At 43.3% G+C, this 23,305-nt stretch overlaps 1 protein-coding gene across 3 annotated transcripts; it reads right to left on the bottom strand.

Moving 5' to 3' along the window:
* Positions 1 to 245: 245 nt before the first annotated feature.
* NAA50 (N-alpha-acetyltransferase 50, NatE catalytic subunit) lies at positions 246 to 23,041 on the bottom strand. Of its 3 annotated transcripts, none has more exons than XM_030020850.2 (5): positions 22,806 to 23,041; positions 8,308 to 8,441; positions 7,716 to 7,835; positions 6,695 to 6,761; positions 246 to 4,194 (listed from the first exon to the last, which is right to left on the bottom strand). In XM_030020850.2, the coding sequence occupies exons 1-5, from the start codon at positions 22,811 to 22,813 to the stop codon at positions 4,014 to 4,016; spliced, it is 510 nt and encodes a 169-aa protein (XP_029876710.1). In that variant the 5' UTR covers positions 22,814 to 23,041; the 3' UTR covers positions 246 to 4,013. The 3 variants fall into 3 exon arrangements, with proteins under 3 accessions (XP_029876710.1, XP_029876709.1, XP_040980689.1); XM_030020849.2 differs by having other exon boundaries at positions 8,308 to 8,444; positions 22,806 to 23,040; XM_041124755.1 differs by lacking the exon at positions 22,806 to 23,041 and adding an exon at positions 17,337 to 17,877 and having other exon boundaries at positions 8,308 to 8,444.
* Positions 23,042 to 23,305: the final 264 nt, after the last annotated feature.

Genomic DNA, 23,305 nt, shown 5'->3' with positions numbered 1-23,305 from the left:
TCCTCCCCACCACCCCACAAGACCGAGTATTTCTGAGAAAAGGCTCATAACTTCAGGGAAGACAAACAAACAGACCCCACTCTCCTCAGTTGTCAGACACCCATGGCATTCATCACAGCAGCCCAACTCACAGTTCATGTTAGAAATCTTCCAAGTTACACAGTTTATGAAACATCGGAGGAATATTTTATATCTGATTTCAGAGGGAAACAGCTGGACTGCAAAAAAATGCACATGACAAGTTGTAAATGACATAACTCAAATAGTGCACGTTTATTCTGAATGGTATTTCTAAAGAGTTTGAGAAAAACAAAAACATGCTCCTGATGTACAACAAGGGCAATGATAAAGATTAAAAATGGACCATCTTATTGTAAAGAATTTGCTCCCCCTGCAACTTAACTTGTAACATTGAGAATGCATCTGTAAACTGCATACAGCATACCTTTGCCTAAATCTTAACTCAAGAGACCAGGGGTGGTCTTAGCCAAATTAATCAGGAAGCAGTTGCAGATTCAAAAGAAACATCCAAGTCAGCAAACACTTTACAAAACACAGACTTTGTGCATAGCAGCTGACCCTGGATTACAAGATGGGGGAGAATAAAACAATTTGGGGGATCAAATTTTTACTAGACACAGGGCACCATCAAGATTTTAACGAAATAACACATAAGTTTGTTTCAGTCATAACAGTATGTCATATTTAGTTGGCAGGTTTAACCATTAGCTGCATCATGTAAACTCAGCCAGTTTCTTATACACAAAATAAAATCTCTCCCTTCCCCCTCCCAAAAATGAGGGATATCTCTCCTGGATGATTCTTTTTCCCCTGTACCATGGTTTCCTCCAGTAGGAGTCTTTTTGTAGATAATATCTTCATACTTCAACCGATGTATCACAAAACCAGTTGCAGAGATTCAGGAATAACTTGTATATACACAATTTACACTCTAAAGCTGTTAGTCACATACATTTTTCTTGCTAGATCTTCATCCAGAATAGGAAGTGCCAGTGTTTTGTTTGGTTTTTTTTTTCCCCACTGAAACTCCCAACTTTTAAAAAATTTAGTTGTTCATAAGCTGTTATTTTCAAGCTAAAAGGAGATCCTGCTGCAGCAACAGCCAAAGTAAGTGAAGTTACTGCCATAAGCCCATACTTCACACAATTTCAGTGTCTCTGGATAACAGCACTAAGATACAGCATTCTCCCCCCACACTCAACACAGCTGATGCACTAATAGAATACAACTGTTTGTCATCCAGAACTACTGACCTTCACTTGCCCTTATCCATGTACAGGGAACACAGCTTTTTATGAGATTTAGATTAAACCTTGTATTCAAGATTCAACAACCGTTTTCCAGGATTAATAGCCTGGGAAAAGGAACCTTAGATTTGTGGTTACTCTCTCTTCCACCTCCTACAAAACATTTTAGCAGAAGTTACAATGAGGCAGGTTTGCTGTGGAATAGGAGCTTTACGAATTGTTTTCAGGGATACATTCATAGAATGATGGCAGCCCAAAGCAAAAAGAGACAGAAACAAAGGTTAATCCAAGTAAGTTCAGACATCAGACTCGTACTTTTAAACCTGAAGGAAAACTGTCTGTGAAACACACCGATTTGTGGAAGCCTACGACAACAGCAAATCCTAAGAGTTCATATCCCCACACCCATCTACCCAACCCAAACACTTACCACTTAGTTCTAGAAGAATGAAGAGCACTTTGCTTGGCACCAGAGGCAGCTATGGTCTGAGTTACAGCTGTGCTGCACAAACATCCTCAAATACAATACTATCTCTCGCTCTCTCTCTGCGTACTTCTCTTGGTTTGGTCTACAGATGGCCAGGGAAACTATGTTGGCATATGACAAGCTAATTGTGCTTCAATACATCCCCTTCTAGAAAGATGCTGGAATTGCCAACATAACCAGTGCGAGCAGGTCCTAGCAGTACTAAAAATAAGCTTTTGTCAAAACTAGGCTGCCTCTGGCCAAGGAAACTGTTTGCATCTTTCTAGCCAGAGTCTGCCACCAAGTGTTGCAAACACAGGTGCTCAGGCCGTGCGGAGGGGCTTTTGTTGTTAGCGATCTGCCCATCCCTAAGACTCAATTAGTGCAAACCCAGCAAATAAAGTAGCCGTTTTCCAGCATAGGTCTGTCAAGATGCACTCCAACAAACACTACGCACCTCTGGGAAAGGAGGAGTAATTCTGGAGCAGCTTGTATAATCCCCCCTCGGGTATCAAAGACCACATAATGTGCAATGAGGGGTGCCATCCCTTGCCTCACCACAACTCCCGTCTTGAAATCCTTGGTTCCCAAGTCACCCTCAAGTGACCGGACAGCACCTACTAACCAGATGTATGCTGCAATGCGCACTATAGGTTGGAGGCTTTCAAAGCAGATGAATTCAAGATGCGGATTTAAACTTTAAAAAACAAACAGGAAAGGAATGCAGTTCAATATCTACTTGGGGGATGGGGCAGGTTGGTGTTGTCTCAGCTCAGTGCACTTTCCCAGGTGCTTGGAGAAGAGTCCAAGCCCAAGTTGGTATTTGTATTGGCATACATAAAATTGCTGGCAACAGTGCATAGAAAGAAGCACTGATATTCACGCAAACAAAGCATGAAAGGATGCAAAGCAGAGCTTAGTAGAGTTTACTGTAGCTTTGAGGTTACAGTACTAGGAAGAAGCCAGTCAGCCTATTTTCCAAACCCATAAAATGCTCTAATATATGCCACTTTTCTCTGGTGCTCCATGAACACCCTCTCACGAGAGGGGAACTGCATTATTACCACTGAACGGGGAAAGGGGAAAATAATCTTCAAAGGAGCAAACTGTGCAGTTCTTCACTACCTCTTCCCAAAGGAGCACATAAACACAGCAAGCCAAGCCAATCCCAAGCAAATCCAGGAGACCCCTGCAAAGCTATGTGATTAGGGTCAGATTCACGTTTACCTTCTCAGCCTTGCTGCCTGGTTTCCTCAACCCTTGCCTCATCTCAGATGTGTCACCGCAGATTTAGTAGCTGTAACAAATTTATCTGGAGATGGGTGCTTGCCTTATGTGATCAAAGCTGGTAACGTGGTCACAGTCACTTTTCCCATCCCAACAACACAGCTAAAACTAACTCTCAGTGAGCCCTACAGCAATTCACCCATTTTTAAAGCAAGGGTCTTGCTTCAGGATTCATATTTTTACAAGGTTACTCTTGCCAACAACAGATCTAGCTCTTACTCTGGCAGAAGTCTGCTGGGAGTTGGGTAAATGAAAATAAGAAAAAACCAAAGACCACTCTAAGCCCTCCTCTCAGTCAGTTAAGAAGTGTAGCACCAGCTTGGGTGAGGAGTATTTAAAAAAAGCATTCAAAAAGATCAGCCCAGGCAGAGTGAAAAGGTATGGTAAAGTAGCCCGCCCTTCTCAGCAACAGATGGAGGAAAAAGCAATACTCAAAAATATTGGGAAGAACTAAACATACTTTTTTTGAGGTGGGGGAATTAAGAGGAAGAGTGGGAAGTACTGAAGTAACATTCAAAGGTTGGGGGGGAGTAAAGTACCCTGTAGGTTATAAAAAACACAATAATGTAGGAGTCAAAGGACAAGATATTGCTTTTCCTTTCCCCCCCCATTGGATTTACATTCTGCTTACTGAAAGAGATAATTCTGAAGGAAACTTGTTATCAGGATAACCTGCTCAAGCCCTCCACACCTCAAACTTAAAAGATCTGCACACCTTTTCCCACCCCAAAAAAACCAAAAACAAAAACCCAAAACAAACAAACAAAAAAACCCAGAAAGGAGAGCTCAAAAAAAAAAAAAACCAACCCCAAACATGATTGGACAATCCTTGGAAGAAGCATTACATTTTGTTGGAGAGAGGTCAAGAAAAAAAAAAAAACAAGAGGATGAAGGGATGGAGTAAAAAAAAAAAGAAAAAGAAAAAATCAAGAGGCCTCTCTTTCCTTATTTGGCGACAAGCAAGTGCAAGAAAGTGTTCGTTGGGGTTTTGTTCAGTTGTCGGTCTTTTGCACATCTGCGTTCTGGCCAAGACAAGGGGCTTTGAGGTTTTTCTGCAGCACGTGAGCATCTGCGGGCTCTATCCTCTTGTAGTAGTTTTTCTTCGTCTCAATGATCTCAAAGCCAAACTTTCTGTAGAAGTCAATTGCGGACTCATTGCTGATCTGGACATGCCTGGGACAGAAAGGAGGATAGAGAGACAGGTATCAGAACTTTCTGTGGTACAGTACTCTGCCTCCACACTCAGAACAGTCAGAGACAAGATAAGAAAAGGAGCTATCTAGATAGAGACAAGAATGATGATGTCAGTTCAGGACTGGAAATTTTGGTCCTACCAAATCAATCCTGAGCTAACACACAGCTCCTGGATGGCCTGTGGCAATCATTCTGACATGTGGCAAATGTTTCTCCTCAGTAAAGCTCTTTTAAGGAACACAATACCAGAGATGCTCTGAAGCATTACTAGCTCAGTAATTTCAATTTTTATTAATCTGGAAGCAACAGATATTTTGTGGAAATATATAACAAAGTTTCACTGCAGAGCCAATTTTAACTTCCTGTAGTGACACTTCTCAGATGACCAAAACAGTTGTTGGAGTGATTATCCCTACATGCTGCAACACAAAACTGGCAATGGTGTTTGATACGATTTTAACTGCTTGCTCACTGCTAACTACCCCTCTCTCCTCACAAAAAGCAATGGTAGCACAAAGCCGCCCTACGGACTTACAAAGTCCTTTCCCCTTTTATCTATCTCCCCCAGAGTTTTACGGATCCCGCTATCATATTCCAAGAGTTTCAAGGCCTCCAAAACAAACAGCCATCAGTTCTTCATCCTAAGCGACTAGGACATTTATTTGCATAAGTTCCATCAAAAAAAAAAAAAAAAAAAAGAAAAGAAAAGATGTTTGGCTCAGCAAAAGGCATTCATTAAACACTCCCCAAATTCAGTGGACACTGCACAAGCTCATGAATCACTTTGTCATGACAACATGCTGCATAACCATAGAACCAAAGCAACTCTGGAAGCAACAACAGAACAAAACAAAAGATCTTAGCGTTAAGCCCAATAAGCACCAAATAGCTGAAAGGGAACTTTATAATAATGACAAATTTAGGCCCTGATATCAAATTGGGTGCTAAGCTGCACAATACATTCAGATAGAAGATGCACAACCAACAGACATAGTAATGAAATCAATGGGCCACTAAAAGAACTTTGTTATGCCCACCTTTTGGGGCTATTTATTGTCACCCCAGAATCCTGGGATTGGAGATGGAATGGAAAGAAGGATTATGAAGGATTTGGTTTTTGCATTAAAAGCAGCAAACAGTTCCTTCACTGTGCACACAGTAACATGCAAAATCAAAAAGGAAAGCCTGTGCCAACTAGGAGGTATCACAGGGTTCATTACCACTTCTTCTGCAGCAGGAGAGCAGGAATACAAGCCAAAAGCAGCTTTACTCAGACTCCTCTCTAAAACACCTATTCCTCTTACAGAGATGGCACAAAGCTACAACAATAGAGGACTTGGAAGACGTTGCACCTCCTTGGCAGAGGTGGACTACGCTGGAGGAGAAACTCACTCCATCTAGTGATACCAGTGTATGAAACACTCCTCACTAAGCATCTTCAACAGTCCCAGCAAGAGTTTAGGGTGCAGTTCTGTGGCAATGCAAGTCCATCCAAACCATACCTGCTGTGGGACTATCTCTACCAGTGCACTGTGCTTGTACTGGTATAAGCCAGCAGTGATGCACAAGGAAGAAGGTGTCTCAGAGAAGCAATCTGGCCAAAAACTGCATCAGCTCACTTGGTAATCACACAGACACCAATGCACAGGAAAAAGCAGAAGCGTGCAGCCAGCAGTGAAGGGGAAGCAAAGCTTTGGCATCTATGGATTTCAGGCTCTGCTTCCATGGGGATCTATTAGGATGGCGGTGCTCTTTAAAGCAGCGCTGTCCTGTACCCCAGTGCTTGTTCTCATGTCTGCAACATGCCAAGTGCTTATGCAGACATGCAGCTGATTTAAAAACAACCCAACAAGACAACCCCCCACCCCCCAAACACACTAAAATAAAAAACAACACCCAGAAACAAAACTGAAAACAGCTTCCCCAGCTGGGTCAGGTCATTGACCTAGTTTACTGTGCTGCTGCACAAACAGCTGACCTGGCACAGTGCAAGAATGGGAATAAGCAGTTGGACCTTGCTAATGAATGTGAACCTAGAGTGCCTGCAAGCACCTCTGATCTGATGTTCTAACCCATATAGTACCGTCATAAAAGACAGACAACAAATGCATCAAAACTGCATGCAAGACTTGCAGTATTTTCTATTCTGAGGACAACACCGTATGGCAAAAAAAATTCCTTCCTTTTTTTTTTTAGTCATACAATGTAATTCTGCTATACAACATCATTTTGTAACTAAACTACTTTCAAACTCAGCAAATTTGCAGAAGCCCTTCTAAAGCAAGCAAGCTTTTGGTTTTCTCAGCATCACACAAGCAACCCAGAATATGACCCCTAGCTTTCTTGCTGGTACTTACAAGATGTCCCCATGATCCCACTGAAACAGATACTAAAAATGCTCCTGGATCTCCCTCCCTTTCCTCCCATATATGTCTCTATCATCACTCCAAAAATGCACAAGTGCAACTCATTTACTTACAGATAGATGTTGTCAAAAGTGCCATCTTTTTCACAGATGTTTAAGACATGATTCAACATTTTAGTTCCTGCCAAAAGGTAAAGAGATACTTAAGAAAACCAGAAGTGCACAATCGAGTCTGTACTTAGCTAACAGCTTTCTTGAGGAGAGGCAGGTTAACTGTAGGTAGGCTAAAATGACAGAGCTTGTGAGAACTAGGAAAGGCAAATAAAACATGGTGTATAAGTATTTCACTATCTTTCTGACTGCTTGCAAAATTTAATTCCTTGTTTCTTTGGAGAAAAGAGACCCGACAGCCCAGAATCATACGTCTAAAGCAGCTTATTTAAATACTAGCTTCAAGGGCTCAAACTCACCTCAAAATATGGTCAAAACAATTGTTGAAGCAGTGAGAGCATTGCTAAGTTTTTCTAATAAAGACTTGGTGAAATAATTTAAAATAAAGTTATCTTTTCATTCCAGTTTGTCAAAGCAAACACGTAACTACCAGGTCTTGATTAATCTGGCCTATGGATTTGCAACATGGAGAAAAGAACTAAATGCAGTATAGACAGAAAGCAGGTACTACCCTTGAGCAGCAATAATCAGTAGTGATAAAGACAAAATAAATAGAAAAACCCCCTACATTTAGAAGAGTGAAGAGATAACCCAATGAAGGAGTGTTGTGTTCTACTTGTATACAGCCAGTATGCAAGTCATTACCTCTAACAAATTATTTCTTATCTCTGTGCATCAATTTTCATATCTATAGAAGCGGAGTATTTACATCACAGCATGATAATGTGATTAAGATTAAAATAATCTGAAATCCTGAATTAGAGAGTTCTACAAAAAGTCCATTTCTGAAAGGCAGGAAAAAAAGAGCACATCATAAATCATACTCTTTCCCCAAAGTCCATTCCAAAGAAATCAGTGGTCTAAAAGTGCACTATCTTGGTTAAAAATCTGAAAGAGCATTTAGAAGGCTGCACAGCAATCTGCTTTCTTTGATGACTCAGATACAAAAGAAGAACCTCCTTACCTATTCCTAGCCTTCGGTAGGGTGCCAGGCATCCGAGTGTCATGATGTACAGTCTCTTCTGGTTCTGGGAGTGATCCACCCTACAGCACACTGCTCCCACTGCAATATCATTGAAATAGGCTGCCAGGGAGGGAAACAAAGTGTTATCAGTCACAAGTCTCAAACTGTACATATAAACTCCTTCATTTATGCCCTGTATCTTCCTTCATTCCCTCTTGCTAATTCTCCCATCCAGATAAAATATACATTGTGGCTAAACTCTTGGAGTGAAGTTACCAATGGTGCTCTGACACAGTGGGTGGCTTATTACAGTTCAAACCAACTAGCAATGACATCAGGAGGTAAGCTGGCAGCGCACATATCTCAAGTTTTCTGCTGTAACAGAAAACAGGCCTATTCCCAGTAAAATTTAATCTACTTAGAACACAAACCCTCTGAGGTTGGGACTGTGGCTTTTTGAGGTTCCCAAACAGTTATTTTTCGTTATGTAAAACAACAAAATAGAAGGATCTGCTATTCAAAACCATTATGGATAGCAATGATGAGGACTTCTGCCACCGTAGCCCACAATTACTGGCAAGAACATTTGTACCTAATTTGGCTAGTTCGCCAACCTCCAGTACATCCTTGTAGAACTTGTCATTGTAGCTGACAGGAAAAATGACCTGGTTTAGCCTCTTCAGCTGCTTAATGTTGTGTGGCGTCACATCTCCCAGCTCGATCCGGCTACTGGAACAAATCAAAACATGCTTAACATCTGACACACTGCAAAACTTCTAAGGACACCAAAAATTAATTATTTTATTTATGCTTAGAGAACTGTCCCACCTAATAATCAGTTCAATACATATTTGAACTGCCATGTCCAACCCATACAATTAAATCAGCCACCAACAGAAGACTTAACTCCCAAACCTAATTTCAGTCAGTGCCATACAGCCAGAAGTTTCTCAGGTCACACTTAACACTGATGTACCATAGCACTATTGGGTGGGAGACAGGAGAACATGAATCTCTGTAGAAGTATTAGCTTTAACTTTAACCCATTAATTTCCTTACTGATCATCAAGATCACGGGGGGCTGGGGGGAGAAACCCAAAACTAACAACAAAGAAAAGATGGGAGCGTCAGGAGGCTAGAATAGAGATCGAGAAAATGAAGTCCTTATCCATGCTTCAAAGACAGCCTTAATTTTACCATCTATCAATATAAAGCTTATGCTTAGACCAAGACTAAGTCATTACTAGACATCTGTGTCTAAAAAGCAACAATACGGTGCACAGCAAACTCATATTAAGCCTGCTGATATGCAAGCATGCCACTCTGAAGGTGATATCCGCATTATAATCATCACTGAAGTCAATCTTCCTGCTGACTGAGAGCAGAATCACAACCTTAAAATACCAGCACTGAATTATACTGAGAAGACACAGACCAAGCTTCTCCCCTTTCCAAGGCTAACTTCCTGACAGAAACACTACATACAAAGAAACAGATTAAAAAAACCCAAACCCCAACAAAACCAAAAAACCCCAAGATACTAGTTGTTCATATTGCCCAAGCCAATTTCTTGGGTGTAGGTAGACAGGTTTAAGGAGGACTACAAGAATGGAAAACAAAAAACCAAGACAACCAAAATCTTTTCCCAAATGGTCACCAGAATACATAGGCAGGTACACAGCCAATGCATGTCAAGTTAGAAACACACACAATTCTAGGTTCAGCTCAGCCTTGTTTTACCAAATACGTACAGGCAACCAGATTGTTTTCTGCCCAAACACTGGTAAAGACACCGCTTGCCTTTTTTAAAAAAAAGTCAAATTCTGTTTTCAAAAAGGCAGCTTTCTAAGATCCTCGTATGCCAGGCCTTCAAGTTCGTTCTAGTAATGCCACCCCCAATGCCTCTTGTGCCTTAGTAGCTTGTTTTTTCAAATAGGTTGATGTCTAGGACACAACAGCCCAGATTAACTTACATAATACAGTAAAACAAAGAAGAGATAACAACCACCAACTTTTTTCTTCAAGAACTGTACCAAACAATGCAGAGTATAATCTGTCTCTGCTTCATTAACTGACCTTGATTATACATCAAAACCCCTTAAATGATTAGTACTCCAGATATCATATCAGTTTCAGTTGTCGCTACCACTGATGGGTGATAAATATACAATGCTTTCTAGGCATTGAACTGCAGCCTGCAAATCTATCAGAAAAAGCTAGAGGAACAGAGCCTTTAATGTTTACTTCAATAAGCATAACTTGCCCTCACACCCACTTTCTCCTTTTCTTTTACAGCAAACAATAGTCTTCAGTTCTGCAAAGATATCAACGATCACCATTGCCCACTCTCTGGTATGACACAGATCAGACAATCTCCCTAGTGAGCCCTACAGAAGCTAAACAATTTTTAAGTAGGGCCTACCTTTTAGAGAACCATCTAGCATTAACTAATGGACTATTGATGATTTTGTAATTTTTCATCAGATTAATATGTTCCAGTTACTATTTAGAATTAATGGATGACATTTACATATTGAATTTTGCTGACTTCAAAGTCTAACCTTTTGTCACACATTTACCAAAGAGATTAAAAGGCCCCCAGTGTCAAGCATCTCATGCCAGTATGGGTTCTTGCAAATTGTTCCAGGCAGCTCCTCATCTATCTTCCACCTACCACAATGAACATGTCGATCTTTTTCCTCTCTCTCTGCAAGGGCAATTGCTAAGCAACGAATCCTTGTAGTTTGCCCCTAAGCTCTGCCCGATTGTACAGCAATCTCAAGAGACATCTCACTAGAACTGGACAGTATGTTCTCCAACAGTGATCCCAAGAACAACAGAAGAAACAACAGTCTCCGTATTCTTGCAGCTCATCCACATCCAACAGTCTCCATATTCTTGCATCTCATCCACGTCAAGATACCCAGGCATACTACAAGCAACAGCAATGGGATGTATTTCTAAAGTTTCTAGCTATAAACCACTACATTGTGCTGAAATAGTCTGCAGTATCTCTTTCCCATGACTCCTACTGCCACCAGCCCTTTGTTTCACAGCCTTTTCCATCCTGTAGATTATTTTTGCTCTCAATATTAAGATTCCTTTCTTCATATATCACCACTTGTGCAAGCCCCTTTGATAATTATATTCCAACATAAACTAAGTACTGAGCTAATAAGGATGATCTCCTCACAGCACAGAAGTATTCCCATTGTAAACAAGCACACGATCAAAGTTGTTAGATGGTGGGGTAACTGTAATACTTGTTTTACGCCCAGCTTAGCACAGCTGTTCAGCCTAGCATGGCAGGGCTTCTTCAGGCACGCAGAAGGCAAGTTGTGCCCTTTTCTAACCCCAGCCAGCAGTGCTGCTACCTTTTCCTCACAACGGGTAGGAATAAAACTGTGGCATGTGGATTCCCAGGTGTACTTGTGTCGGGGAGAGAGTTTTGCTGGAGTAGAGCACCTCAGTAATCTTACACTAGGAGTAAAGAGAAGACCCAGCAGCCTCTTTTGCTGCAGTCTGCGTTGGAGTAGAAACCAAAGGGAGCAGGTCTCAACTGCGTAGTTAGACCAGATTAGCTGCAGAGCAGAAGGTGAGTAAGGGAAGAGAAAAACCTCACATTCACACTCAGTCCCCTGAAAGCCTAGACTTCTTGTCCAAAAGATTTAGTAGTATATTAACCTTGGTGATACTTTTTTTGTTATTAGTAGATCCAAGCTTCAGTAGATCAGTAACGCTAGCATGAATGCTTATAATGAGCTGACGGCACAGTCGTTCTAGAGCAAGTCCCTCTTTATACCTGACCAAAAAATCTCTGACATAGACTATTATCAGGTAGTGTGTTTTCTAATATTATTTTAAAATTAATTAGTTACTAATGAAGCAAAAAATCAGGCATTAGAAGACAGTCACTATGGAGTATTTCGATGACGGTGCAACAGGACAAAGATATTTTGTCAGGGGCAGCCAGGACAAGATGGCTGAGAAAGGGACCATGGCCAGAAGACAGACCTTCACCAAGAAGGTTTCAGACAGGGAATAAATAAGTGCAGAAGCAGAGCCTAAGGCTGCTCATAGCTGCTGAGCCAAGACATCACCTCCGAGGCTGGCATTAGGCCAGAGAAACAAGTTCCAATAGTAGGTGGCTAAAAGGTGCTGTTGACAGATCTCCTAGAGCCCTTGGGCTCACCTCCTATCTCTCACCACTTGCCACAATCATTGCTGCCTCCTGCCATCTCCTGCCTGCCTCCTGTGCTCCATCACTAGCTGTTTCCTCATTGCTTGAGAGTTGCACCAGGGCCGGTAATTTAGCCTGGAGGATGATACGAAAAAAGTTTGAGAAACACTGCAGGAAGCATAAATCAATATGCTAAATGAGTCTGTTTCAATAGTATGTACTCAAACCATAAATTACTTTAATGTATAGCACTAGCTGATTAAATCAGCACCACATCTATTACACACAAAAACATTTAGTAAGTAAACTAAATGAGGACATGGAAAAGACGACCCACATCATGAGAGTTCATCACTTTGCCCGAGGACAGCGCAGCAGAAGTGCCACTAGGGCCTGGAGTAAAAACAGGGGAAAGCTGGCACTGCTGCTGAAAGCAGCAGTCTTGCTGTCCCGGAGCCACTCATTTCCATGCTCTTGCTGGCACAGACATTTGTGCAACAATGTGGTGAACCAACCCCAATTAAAACTAACCTAGCCAAAAAAAGGAAAGTTTAGTTTTAACCCACATCAGTCCCCTGACTGGGTTCACCACACAAGTCTTCTGCCAGCGTAAAGAAGAGAAAAAAATTGCCAGAGGCAGAACCGGTCGGTTCTTGAGCACAAGTGCCAGCCTACCCCAGTTTGAACTGGAAGTACCATGCAAGAGGAGCACAGGGATCATTCTGCGTAGAGATGATTTTTGTGCTACACCTTATCATTTACGGAACAACATGCGCTTTGAACCTAAGGACTTAAAACTACCCCAGCCTCAAAAGATCCAAGACAAAGCACCTGTAACAAAGGACACAGAATGGTCACTCCTTTCTTTTCATTGGAGTAATAGAAATAGCTTTGGGGTTTGTTTTGTTTGTTTGTTTTTTAATAGCTATTTACAAGTAGACCTGCTTCTTCAAGTTACCTCTTAGCCAAATCAGTAACGCTAAGTTTACTGTATCAGCTAAGGTCTGACTAGGACAGTCCTGTGCATTCCAGCTCAGTACAGGCTGTACCAGAAATACCTATCCTCTGCTGTTGCAAAGAAAAAAGTTAAATCATGAGCTCAAATTAGCATATGAGAGAACATTAAGATGTATAAAGAGCCTGAAGTGCCCAGAAGGGACACGCCCTTCCTTAACAGATTATTTTATTCTATTATTCCAGTAATATTCCTAGGAAGATACAGACTTATTACCAGCATCCAACATCTCAAATAGCACTCCATGGACCACACAACAGTCAACTATACTCATCTTAGGTGTCAAAGCTTCTGGACCAAGTCAGCCACCCCATCCCAAGCAACTGTTTTTAATACGGAGAAATGAGGGACTTGGCTCATCATGTCAGGCCTCTTATTACTACAGTGTTCTACAAATCCATACCCTTTCCTAGATGGCATACCAGCCCTCTGAAGCCACTTACACATCTTCCATTGCAAGGCTGTTCCCAAGCTACCATTATTCTCCTATTTAGGCTTTCTTCCGATTTCCATCCTAAACGTACTCAAGTCTACCCACACGCTGTCTTTTGTTGCTCATTAGCTTCAGTAGTTGATAGCTACCAATACAGCCTATCCTACATGCCTTTTCAGAGGGCTACAATGACCTCTTTATACTTTTCCTTCTTCTAACTAAAACCAAGCTCCTGGCCTCCTCCTCTAAGACTGGCTCTTAATCCCAACTATTGTCATACCAGCTCTTCCTTCCATTCCTTCAGATTAATTTTCCTTAAACACAAACTGCTTACAGCACCCCAAATACTTACTATTGCCTTGTACAATGGCAATAAGTTTCTCCCATCTCTACCAGAAGCACTTTCCTGACATATCCTGGGACTACATTTGCATTTCTTACAACTGCAACATACAGCGACTCAGCTACTGGGGATAAAAAAAAACACACTGAGACTTCACTGGCGAAGGGAACCAGTTTCTGGTGTGTAAGGCTGCTGTTCATTAAAAGCACACAGCAACGCTGCCCAGCAATGTAAGAGCGGAAGTGAAGAGTGATCCACAAAATCCGAATGGAAGTGGGACTTTAGTGAGGTGACATGCAGCAGTTACTGAAACTGGATGCACGCCCAGAACATCAGCATTAACACTCCTGCTCTTGCATGCCAGTGCCCTAAGATCCTTCAGGCACTTGCTAGAAAAAAAACCCTCACACTTTTTGTAGGACCAAAAGCAATCCAATTAGTCCTGCCGCAGCTGCATTCCTCTCTATCTGCAGCCTATACAGGGCTGTGATTTGAACACTATTCTTCCTATAATGTCTTAAATTTATACTGGTGGAAGTAACAGGCTAAACGAGACATTAGTGTTTGGTTATGCTAAGGCTGCCTTTTGCCTCTCAACATATACCGAAGGACAACTGCTATACAGAATGATAGCTCAAGAGGAAGCCAATTTCCAGAGTTACAGTTCAAGAGGAAACACAAATTCAGTCCCAGGGAATAGCAAGTGTTGAACTCTAGTTTAGAACCAACATCAGGGAGAAAAAGGGGGAATTCCAAGTTTCTTAATGCTGTAAGAATCTCAGTCTCATTCAACTTTAAATAGTGCAAGTCTCTCCCCAGAGGGATATGCCTGACTGAAACAGATCTCGGCGTAACTGATAGCTGGGCTCAGGCTTATTGAAGGCATCTGGCACGCTAAATTTAGCAGAGCTCTATCTGCAACTCGCAAAACTTACTGAGGTATCATCAAACAGTCAGGAGAGGGAGCACGGGGGAGAAAAGTGCCCTAACAAATTAGAGAACTTCAGAGAAGGTTTGTCACCCACTAAGCAGCCAACTAGCTTTATTGCTTCTCTTTTGGCTTCCAAGTCAAAGCAGGAGTCTAGACAGGATAATCCACTCATAAAATAAAACCAAACCAGAGCTATGAAAGCTGTAGACCTGAAGGGTGTGGCTTTGCTTCGATTCAACTCCAAAGCCTAAAGAGCTTCTCCAGTGTTTTGGGTTTTGGGGTTGGTTTGTTTTTTTTCAAAAACAGATGAGCTGTCTTGCTAGGCGCACAAGTTAGTCTAGTTCTTGTGGGCAGACCGGTATGTTTTCAATTATCTAGAAGATCTGTGGGCTGTAAATGTACTCTGCTTCACTTGTCAGAAAACCAGAAGGATAAGTGCAAGCCTAGCATGCCAAAAGTCCTACCAATTTGCTTCTGAGCCCCCCTGATCTTCTTTAGCCCCACTTACTACTGAAAACATGTATTTGCATGACACCTGATACCCTGCTGGAAGTTACCCCCAGCTGTGTGCTGGACTGTAGAAGGGCACAGTGATGTACAGAAGAAAGCTAAGCAATTTTAGAGTCAGAATTAAGAGAAGACTTCACTCAAGCCTTGCGATTCAAATGCATCTCAGTGTGAATAGGTTTCCCTGGCATGCATCATAATTCCCCAAGACATACTTCAGACCCTCCTTGCCTCTCTCCTTTATAACGAAAAAATACACAGCATCTTGCAGTCAAGGTTTCTTCATTATATTTGGATAATTCACTCTGTTTCAACCTAGAAAACCAGACCACTGTACAAAAGACTGGCCGGTCTTCACATGCAAGAAGAAGTTATGCCATAATAGCCTCACAGTTCTCCCAGCAGAAACCTGTTCTTTGAGTTGTACTATAGACCTCAAATTTAGGCTCAACTCTGATCTCAAAAAAAACCCCAAAACAAAACCCCAAAACCCAACCCTAAAGCTAAAGTAGCAGTACAATCATGAAGTATCTCAACTATCTGATTATGCAAGTGCAAGGGGGAGGCAGTGAGGTAATTTCAACAAGTGTCAAATAAAAATAAGCTTTCCCAAGAAAATCAGAAGCTATCTCAATCTGCAGCTGGATACAGAGAGCAGGAATCACTGTGCCCAGCTGACAGAATTTTTAAACTTAAAATATCAGGAAAAAATATAGTTGTCTAGGACAGAAAAGCAGCCATACATACATCACTTAGAAGCCCGTAACACTTTGCTGCTTCAGAGCACCTCATGAGGTAAAGGCTTAGATATTATATCTGTCTATCCCAGGTGCATCAAAGTCAGGTGAAAGAGGAAACGACTTGCCTGCGATCATAGAGCAGATAAAGAGCTGCCAGAAATCCTAACTCTCCATTGCTGGTCTAACCACTTTTCCTTATTAGCCAAGCAAGCTCAGAAGAACTTCAGATTTTGAACCATGACTGCAAAGCAGAAGTACTTCACTAGTTTGAAACAACTCAGCTCAAAATCAGTGTTGTGTCTCTATTACCGATACCCTGAGACACCTTATAAATTACTGCTGCTTTCCATACCCTCAGTGTCCCTCGATATAACAATTACAACCCTTACTTGCCTCCCAGGAGATCACGAACCTTCGCTAATTAGTGTTCATGAAGTACTTGGTGATGCTTAGGTAAGAACAGAGGCTTACCTTCAAATTCAAAACAGAAGTGATGCTGGGTTCACAAAGTGCCTTATTTACATAAATCTATATAGCTCAGGGGCACTTCTCGTACTTAAATTAGGTAACAAACTATAGAATTGACATATCAGGAGAAAGGTATTTCTCTGCTTCAGGCAAACTATTTCTATAGGTCACTGAAACACCTTTCCTTACAAATGCCTGTGTCCATCAGATTAGTAATGAAAAAATGGCAGGTCATTACGGGTCTCCTGCCTATACTTTGGATTTCAGTCCCAGGGTTGTTTTCTTTTTTTTCTTTTGAGGTGTTAAAATCATGCATTATATAAATAACATACTGTGAAAAATTAACAGAACATGCTATCAGGTTTACGCACTTACCTTCAAATACTTCTAAGGCAACAATCATTGCAAGCACCTAACTTATCAAGCACAAAAAGGTTCTTCCACCCCCATTTCCCCAATTTTCAGTAAGAATGAATTGTTCTCAAATAAAAATTTGTGCTAAAAGAGCTAAAAACAAACAAATCTCCTTTAATTGCAATTTTCAACCTAATTTGTGATCTTTACTGACAAGAAATTCCAAGTGCCATGTAGAGAAAACTTTCACAAGCCTTCAACTGCTACCCTGGGTCTCACCCCATACTCTCAAAGAGAGAATAAATACAATGTTCAGATGGTGGAAATAGGAATTTTTTTCAGGGATCAAGATTCTAGTCTGCTAAGGGCCAAAAATCACATGGAGCCTGGAAAAGAATAGGGAGAGGGAGGAAGAAGGCCAAGTGAGCTCAGGAAGTACTTCATGCATCAAGATCTTACCATGCAGCATGGTATTTTCAACCCATTTTTAAAAAATTACTCTGCCCCCAGGAAAATCCAAATATCTTCATCTTAGTCACCTAGTGACAGTGTTGTGGAAATGTTTTTGGCTCTATTTTTTATAAAGCCTCATTTCATTTCCTCCCCATAACAAATTAATTCAATGTGTATTTGTGTCAAAGCATAGTTACCCCATTTCAATGCCGTGCTTCTCCGCTCTCAGGTCTTCAAGTCCAAGAGTCTCCAAATACCGAGCAATTCTTCTATGCATAGACAGCTTCTCTCTTCCCCCCCACTTCCGCACTTCAGATCTCCCTCCCGACAAACTTTTGCTGCTCTAAAACTCCCACATAGGTAACTTCTGACCTTCCCCTCTTTCAGCAGGGAGCAGAAAGTGATCCTAACATTGTCTGCCTCAGAGCCGAAGGGATGCAAGGAGGTACTGCACTTCTCTATTATCAATTCCCAAACAAATATGAACATCCGACTTCTCCTGTCCTTTCCTCCTCCGGGTAAAAATATCTAGCGCCTTCTCAGATTATTGGTCTGAACACTTCTAATGCTTGCCAAATGGGAAGGCTCTTCAAGCTCTGAATCATTTGCACTTGGATAAAAGTTATTTTTCTGGCTCAACCATCACCCATTATTCCCCATTTTAGAAAAGATTAATGTGGCAAAGGAGGCTGCATCATTTCTCTTGTCCTCAGGAGATGGCAGCAGAGTCTGTGGCATTTGGTGATTACTAAAGGTACTGCTTCCTTCACAGAAGAAATGTCCCAACCTAGCAAGCCAATCTATAGAGTAACAAGCCACATATACATGTAAAAAGAACCGAGTGGTCACACACCACTCAAAAGACAAGACTGGGTTCTAAAGTGCTTCAATAAGATAGCTACAATCCCTGTGCTACCTTCCTATCCTCCCAATCCTTCCTACTTCGTGGAATGTCTTAATCTGGTTATGGAATTAAACTCAAAGTGGTAAGAGCTATAAATCAGGCTAAAGTACCTATAATAAACCACATTGAGTTTTTATAAACTAATTTAGAAGATATTAAGCCATTTGTAAGCATGCATATAGGCAAGGTCTAAATTTACCGTCCATGAAATTAAATGCAGAGAGTATAGCTTTGACATTTCTAGGTTCAGAAAAATCCTAAAACCAAACAGTGATTTTCAAGCTCAATTACCTTTTTTTGTCCCACCTCCAGTGCATACGACAATTCAGCAGTTTTCTCATAAACTTGGAACTTCCTCCCATATATGTTAAGCTTAGCACTGTGCCTTGCAAATGGAAACAAATCAACAGCTCTGCACGAACTCTATAATACTAACTCAGAAAAGGAGAGGAAAAAACCTTCCCTGTTCTCATGAGAAACACGCACAGCTTCAGGACCTTGAAGGGTTTACTTTGTGAATCCGGGCAAAACAAGCAGTTATCTCAGAGCTTACCCATAACAGCTTACCGTACTTTGAAAACACTATCGTTATTTTTCTGTTATGCTCGGTATTCCCCAGCTGTGATGTCTCTTCTGCAAAGGCAGCTAGAATAGCACTAGCCTGCAAAGCCTCCGGGTTATGAAGTCCTCTGTGGCAGCAGCTACCTGTTGTGTAGCATGTAGTCTGAAGGGCTCCTCTGCAGCAAGTCAGGACCCTTAGAAACTACGAAGCATAAGACTTAACTGCAAACATGTAAAAGTTTAGAGGCAGTCTCCTGTAAGTTTCTTACACATAAGTAGTGCACATTACTTTCTGAGACAGCAGTAGAACACACAGCACTCTGCTCCCTCTTTCAATCAGTTTTTCATCATGTGGCTCAATGCGTGCTGCCACATGACAATCCCACAGGTGTTTCCCATCAAAACTGGAGAGGGGTTTGGTCAATGTGACAAAATAACACATATGCACAGGATCACAGGCACCAGGCCCTGCTTGCAACATGCGATACATGCTCTATATATCTGGTATTCCCAGTCACATAGCAGGTACAAGCATATGACGGAGCATGCGTGTCCTGCATCACACCCCTTGTGTAATGTGGTTTTTAGGTAAGGGCAGCAGGGACTTATTCTCACAGGCTTCATCTGAACTGAAATGGGTCAGAAAAGCACCCTTACTGTAAGACCAAAAGGCCACAGACTGCGACCAGCAAATGCTCAAGAATCAATGCAGGGTTTTCTGTCTTCTTTCCTTAAAACCACTTTTCTTAAAACAACTGTAACGAAAATACAAAACCACTGAGCAACAAGTGAATCAACACTGCAAAAGAAGGGAAGCACAGGGAGTATTATTTACATCTGCTCTACAAAAACAGGCAAATTACTACAGACAGTAGAACCCGAGTCCCTCCCACTGGTATTTTTCCTCGTGCAAATCCAGTTCTAAAATAGATTTTGAAATTCCAGAACTAACAATAACAACATTTAGGAATACAATAAATGAAAAAAGAAATGAATCTCTAGAGAATCATGAAGATCACTAACAGAACAGTGAACTACCTCAGTTCTTCAGCTCACATTTAAGAAAAAAAGGGAAACACAACGAGTCTCTAAACTATTAAAATCATTCAGCAGACGAGGATAGAGTGAACATAAAGCCAAGTATCACAAAAGCAGGTGGGAGGTAATAGCAATTACCAGTTCAGAAGCTGGTATTTAACTCATCAAGTAAGAGAAAACCCACAAAATTTTAAGCTGCTGAGAAAGCAAAAAAAATCTTTTGCTATATCTGAAACCAGAGGTCCTCTGTAAAAGTCATCACCTGATCTCAAACGCCCTGATGACAGAGACACAACAACCCCCTATGCATTATTAACACACTGCTATGTGCTATTTTGAATTCAGAGAGCTAAGAAAGAGGGCTGCAAGCAACACACCTTGACTACACAATCTCTTTTAGATCTGAAATTTCAAAATGCCAGTGAACTTGCTAGGTTCTTTTTTAATTCTTTCTCTGCCAAAGTAGACTGTTCATAATTACAGCTGATGTTATGGGTCTTAGTGCTCCCAAAATTATCTCTGCACTTTGTGGTGTGGGTTACTACGCAACGCATACACTCCCAGAAAAAGTACTCAGATGGAGTCGGTTTGTTCAAAAGAACTGATCCACAATTTTGGATTCAATACTGAAGACAGATCAGATCCCTTCAAACACCACATCAGTTTCTCTATGTTGGGAGTTGAAGCTTTAGATCTATTTTTGGACCTATCTTCTGACAGTACTTGTTTTTTAGGGATCTTCTCCGATCTTTGTAGCTTGACAAACAATTTGGTTTTGTTCCAGAGCACTCCTATGTAATTTAATATATTCCTTTTGAAATCTTCATCTAGTCCTTTGATTCTCTCATTGTATTTAAATTGGGTTATTTTTCAATTTGAGTTCTATCGGCCTATTTGCCTCAGTCTGAATTTTTAGAGAACACCTGGATTCAATATGAAGATTTTATTCTGCACAAGAACTTGCTCCATGGTGCTAACAGTGTTCTGACAAGACAGGAATACGCTGCTCTTCGAAGAGATGAAGGAGAACCAGAAAAGCAGAAATACACAAGCACAGAACCCAAATAGATCAGTTCTGAAGTCGAATCAGTGATGAAGCTGCCTGTAAGTGAAAGTAAAGTAACAGAAATAAAGTTTGGTGCTCTGGAAGCAGAAGAGGGGTATGTGGGTTTTTTTCCTCCATAGCTTTTTATTTGGAAAAAAAAAGAAAAGTTACAAAAGGTAGAAAAGCTCCCTGAAATGAGAATTCCTGAGGAGCACAAACAAAGCCAGGGCTCAGCCCCTTGGGAAGCGCCGTAGCACAGTGGACAGCTCAGGCTGCGGCCTGCCAGGAGACCTCCACGGCTCTGGCCTGACATGTCCAGGCTGCTTTCCACCTCATGCATCCAGGCCCCAGTAACCCTGCCACTCAACTCACAATTGACATACAGCCAAAGCAGGGCTAAGCTAGAGAAAGCAGCAGAGTGGTCAACGGAGGATAAAAAGAAACCCGGTTTCATCAGGAGCGCTGTTGAACAATGATCACGTCAACTGCCACTTCATCTTGGCTGATCAGCGCTGTCTCCCTTCTTGCAAACTCTGTCATCCTCATTATAAGATGACTAAGAGGCGCAGCGCCCTGTTTCATGTAGGGTGGTGCAGGTGAATAAAGGATTGCCCGATATCCCAAACACACCTATTTAATGTCAGCTGAGAGTCAGTTTATTTGCCATCATCGCTGAACCTCTTTCTACAGATACCTGCCAGCCCCTCATGACGTTTGAGGTGGCTTCCACGCTATAAGAAACAACTGACTATCTGTTATCAAGCAGCCTTATCATGTGACCTCACCCCAATTGCTAATAAGCTAAACCCCTTACCATTTCTTAGTAAAAGCTTAAGTGCTTCAGCTTCCATTCACCCTGCCTTAAGCTGCCAAACTGGAATAATAATACCCAGCATTGCATAACACCAGTTTCAAGGGGACTGGTTTAATACTCCTTTGTGAAACAGCCGTGGAAAACTTCCCTTGTGCGTATGAAGAAACTGAGGCAGGGAGTGGAAGAATCACGTTTTGTGGAGCACGGGTGATGCTGAAATTAATAAACATCAGGTGATTTAACCCACATTGAAAAACCTGTCCCAAAGTGACCTGTGCAAGGTCAGGCAGGTCACCCAACACCAGAGCAGAACCGTGACTCTAAAGGCCTCCCGTCTCCTGCTCAAACACCGCACCTCACCGCCTCCACTGAGCAGGAAACCGAGTCTTTCAGCCGACCACATCCAAAATCTGTAGCTTTTCAAGAGCCGCCGAGAAGCGACGCCAGGCCCAAAGCAGCGTGCTACAGAAATCGAGACACAAAACACGGCGCGTCTTCATCCATCCACGTCGTACAGCCTCCGCGTAGATAAAGACTTAAAAAGACTTAAACCAACAGAAGTGCTAAGAGGATGTTACAAACAACGGTGCTGCAAAACCACTCGTCCGAGGCCGGCAGCTTTTTCGCACAGCCCCAACGGCGTTTCTTCGCTGTCGCCAGACAAGTACGAAAAAACAGCCAGCATCCAGCATCCCCCCCCCCCAGCCGACTGCTTTCTCCCTCCCTTTTGCAGCTCCCTAGAGCCCGCAAGCCGACATCCCTCAGGAGCAACGAAGAACCGCGGCGTTCCACCGGCTCAGCGCGGCAGGGCTGAGCACGGAGAGAGTTTTCGCTACGGCAGCGGAATAAATTTTACAGCGGGGGGGGGGGGGAACTCTTCGCTCGGCTGAAAGGCCACCACCGCGCAGCGAAGGGACTGCCGGGTTTTCTCCCCTAAAACGGGCTCCCCTGTTCCCCCCCCCCCCCCCCGGTGGGTACGGGCGGCCCCTCTCCCAAAAGGCGGGAGAGCCGCACCGACCCCCCCACCCCCCCCCCCCCCCCCCCCCCCCCCCCAACCCAACCCCCCCCCCCCCCCCCCCCCCCACCGGCCCCGGCCCTGAGGCGACGGCACCGCTCGGCCCCCTCCGCCCTCCCGCCGAGAACGCGGCGCCGCCCGCCCCGCCTGGGCCGCTCGCCCGCACTACCAAAAACGCTAACGACCGAAACGTGGACCGACCCCCCCCCCCCCCCCCCCCCCGCCCCGTCCTGTCAACGACCGGACCGGGCCCGAGTTTCTACAGAGAGCACGCCGGGCCCGCACTCACCCCTTCATAGTGCGGCCGCGGCCTGGCCGGTACCGGCGTCCGCGCTGACTGCGTACAGGGTCCGGCGGTACGGCTCACGGCCTTCCCCTCTCCTCGGCCCGGGCAGCGCGGACGGCTCAGCCTCCTGCTCCCGCTCCTCCCGCGCCCGCTCCACATGGGCCTCCGTCCGTCCGCCCGTCCGTCCCTCCGTCCGTCCCTCCGTCCGTCCGCCTGCCTGCCTGACGCGCCGCCCACCCTCACCTTTCACCTCACGCCGCGCGCGCCCCCGCCCGCCGCCTCGCCGCCATGACCCCCCCCCCCCACCACCACCCTCACACGCCTCCCCTCCCCCTCCTTTTCCCCGCCCGCGCCGCGCACGCGCCGCGCTCACGCCCCGCCCCTCCCCTCAGCGTGACTTGAGGGGAAAGGCGGCGCCAGGGGGGAAAAAGGCGGGGGGGGGGGCGCCCCAAATCACGTGCTACCGGGCGGCCAATCTTCTGCCGGCTCGACTTGAACCCGCA

The sequence above is a fragment of the Aquila chrysaetos genome, chromosome 7, assembly GCF_900496995.4.
Source record: "Aquila chrysaetos chrysaetos chromosome 7, bAquChr1.4, whole genome shotgun sequence".
NCBI classification, from domain to species: Eukaryota; Metazoa; Chordata; class Aves; order Accipitriformes; family Accipitridae; genus Aquila; species Aquila chrysaetos.
Note: the sequence above shows the minus strand (reverse complement) of the source record. Positions and strands in the feature narration are given on the sequence as shown.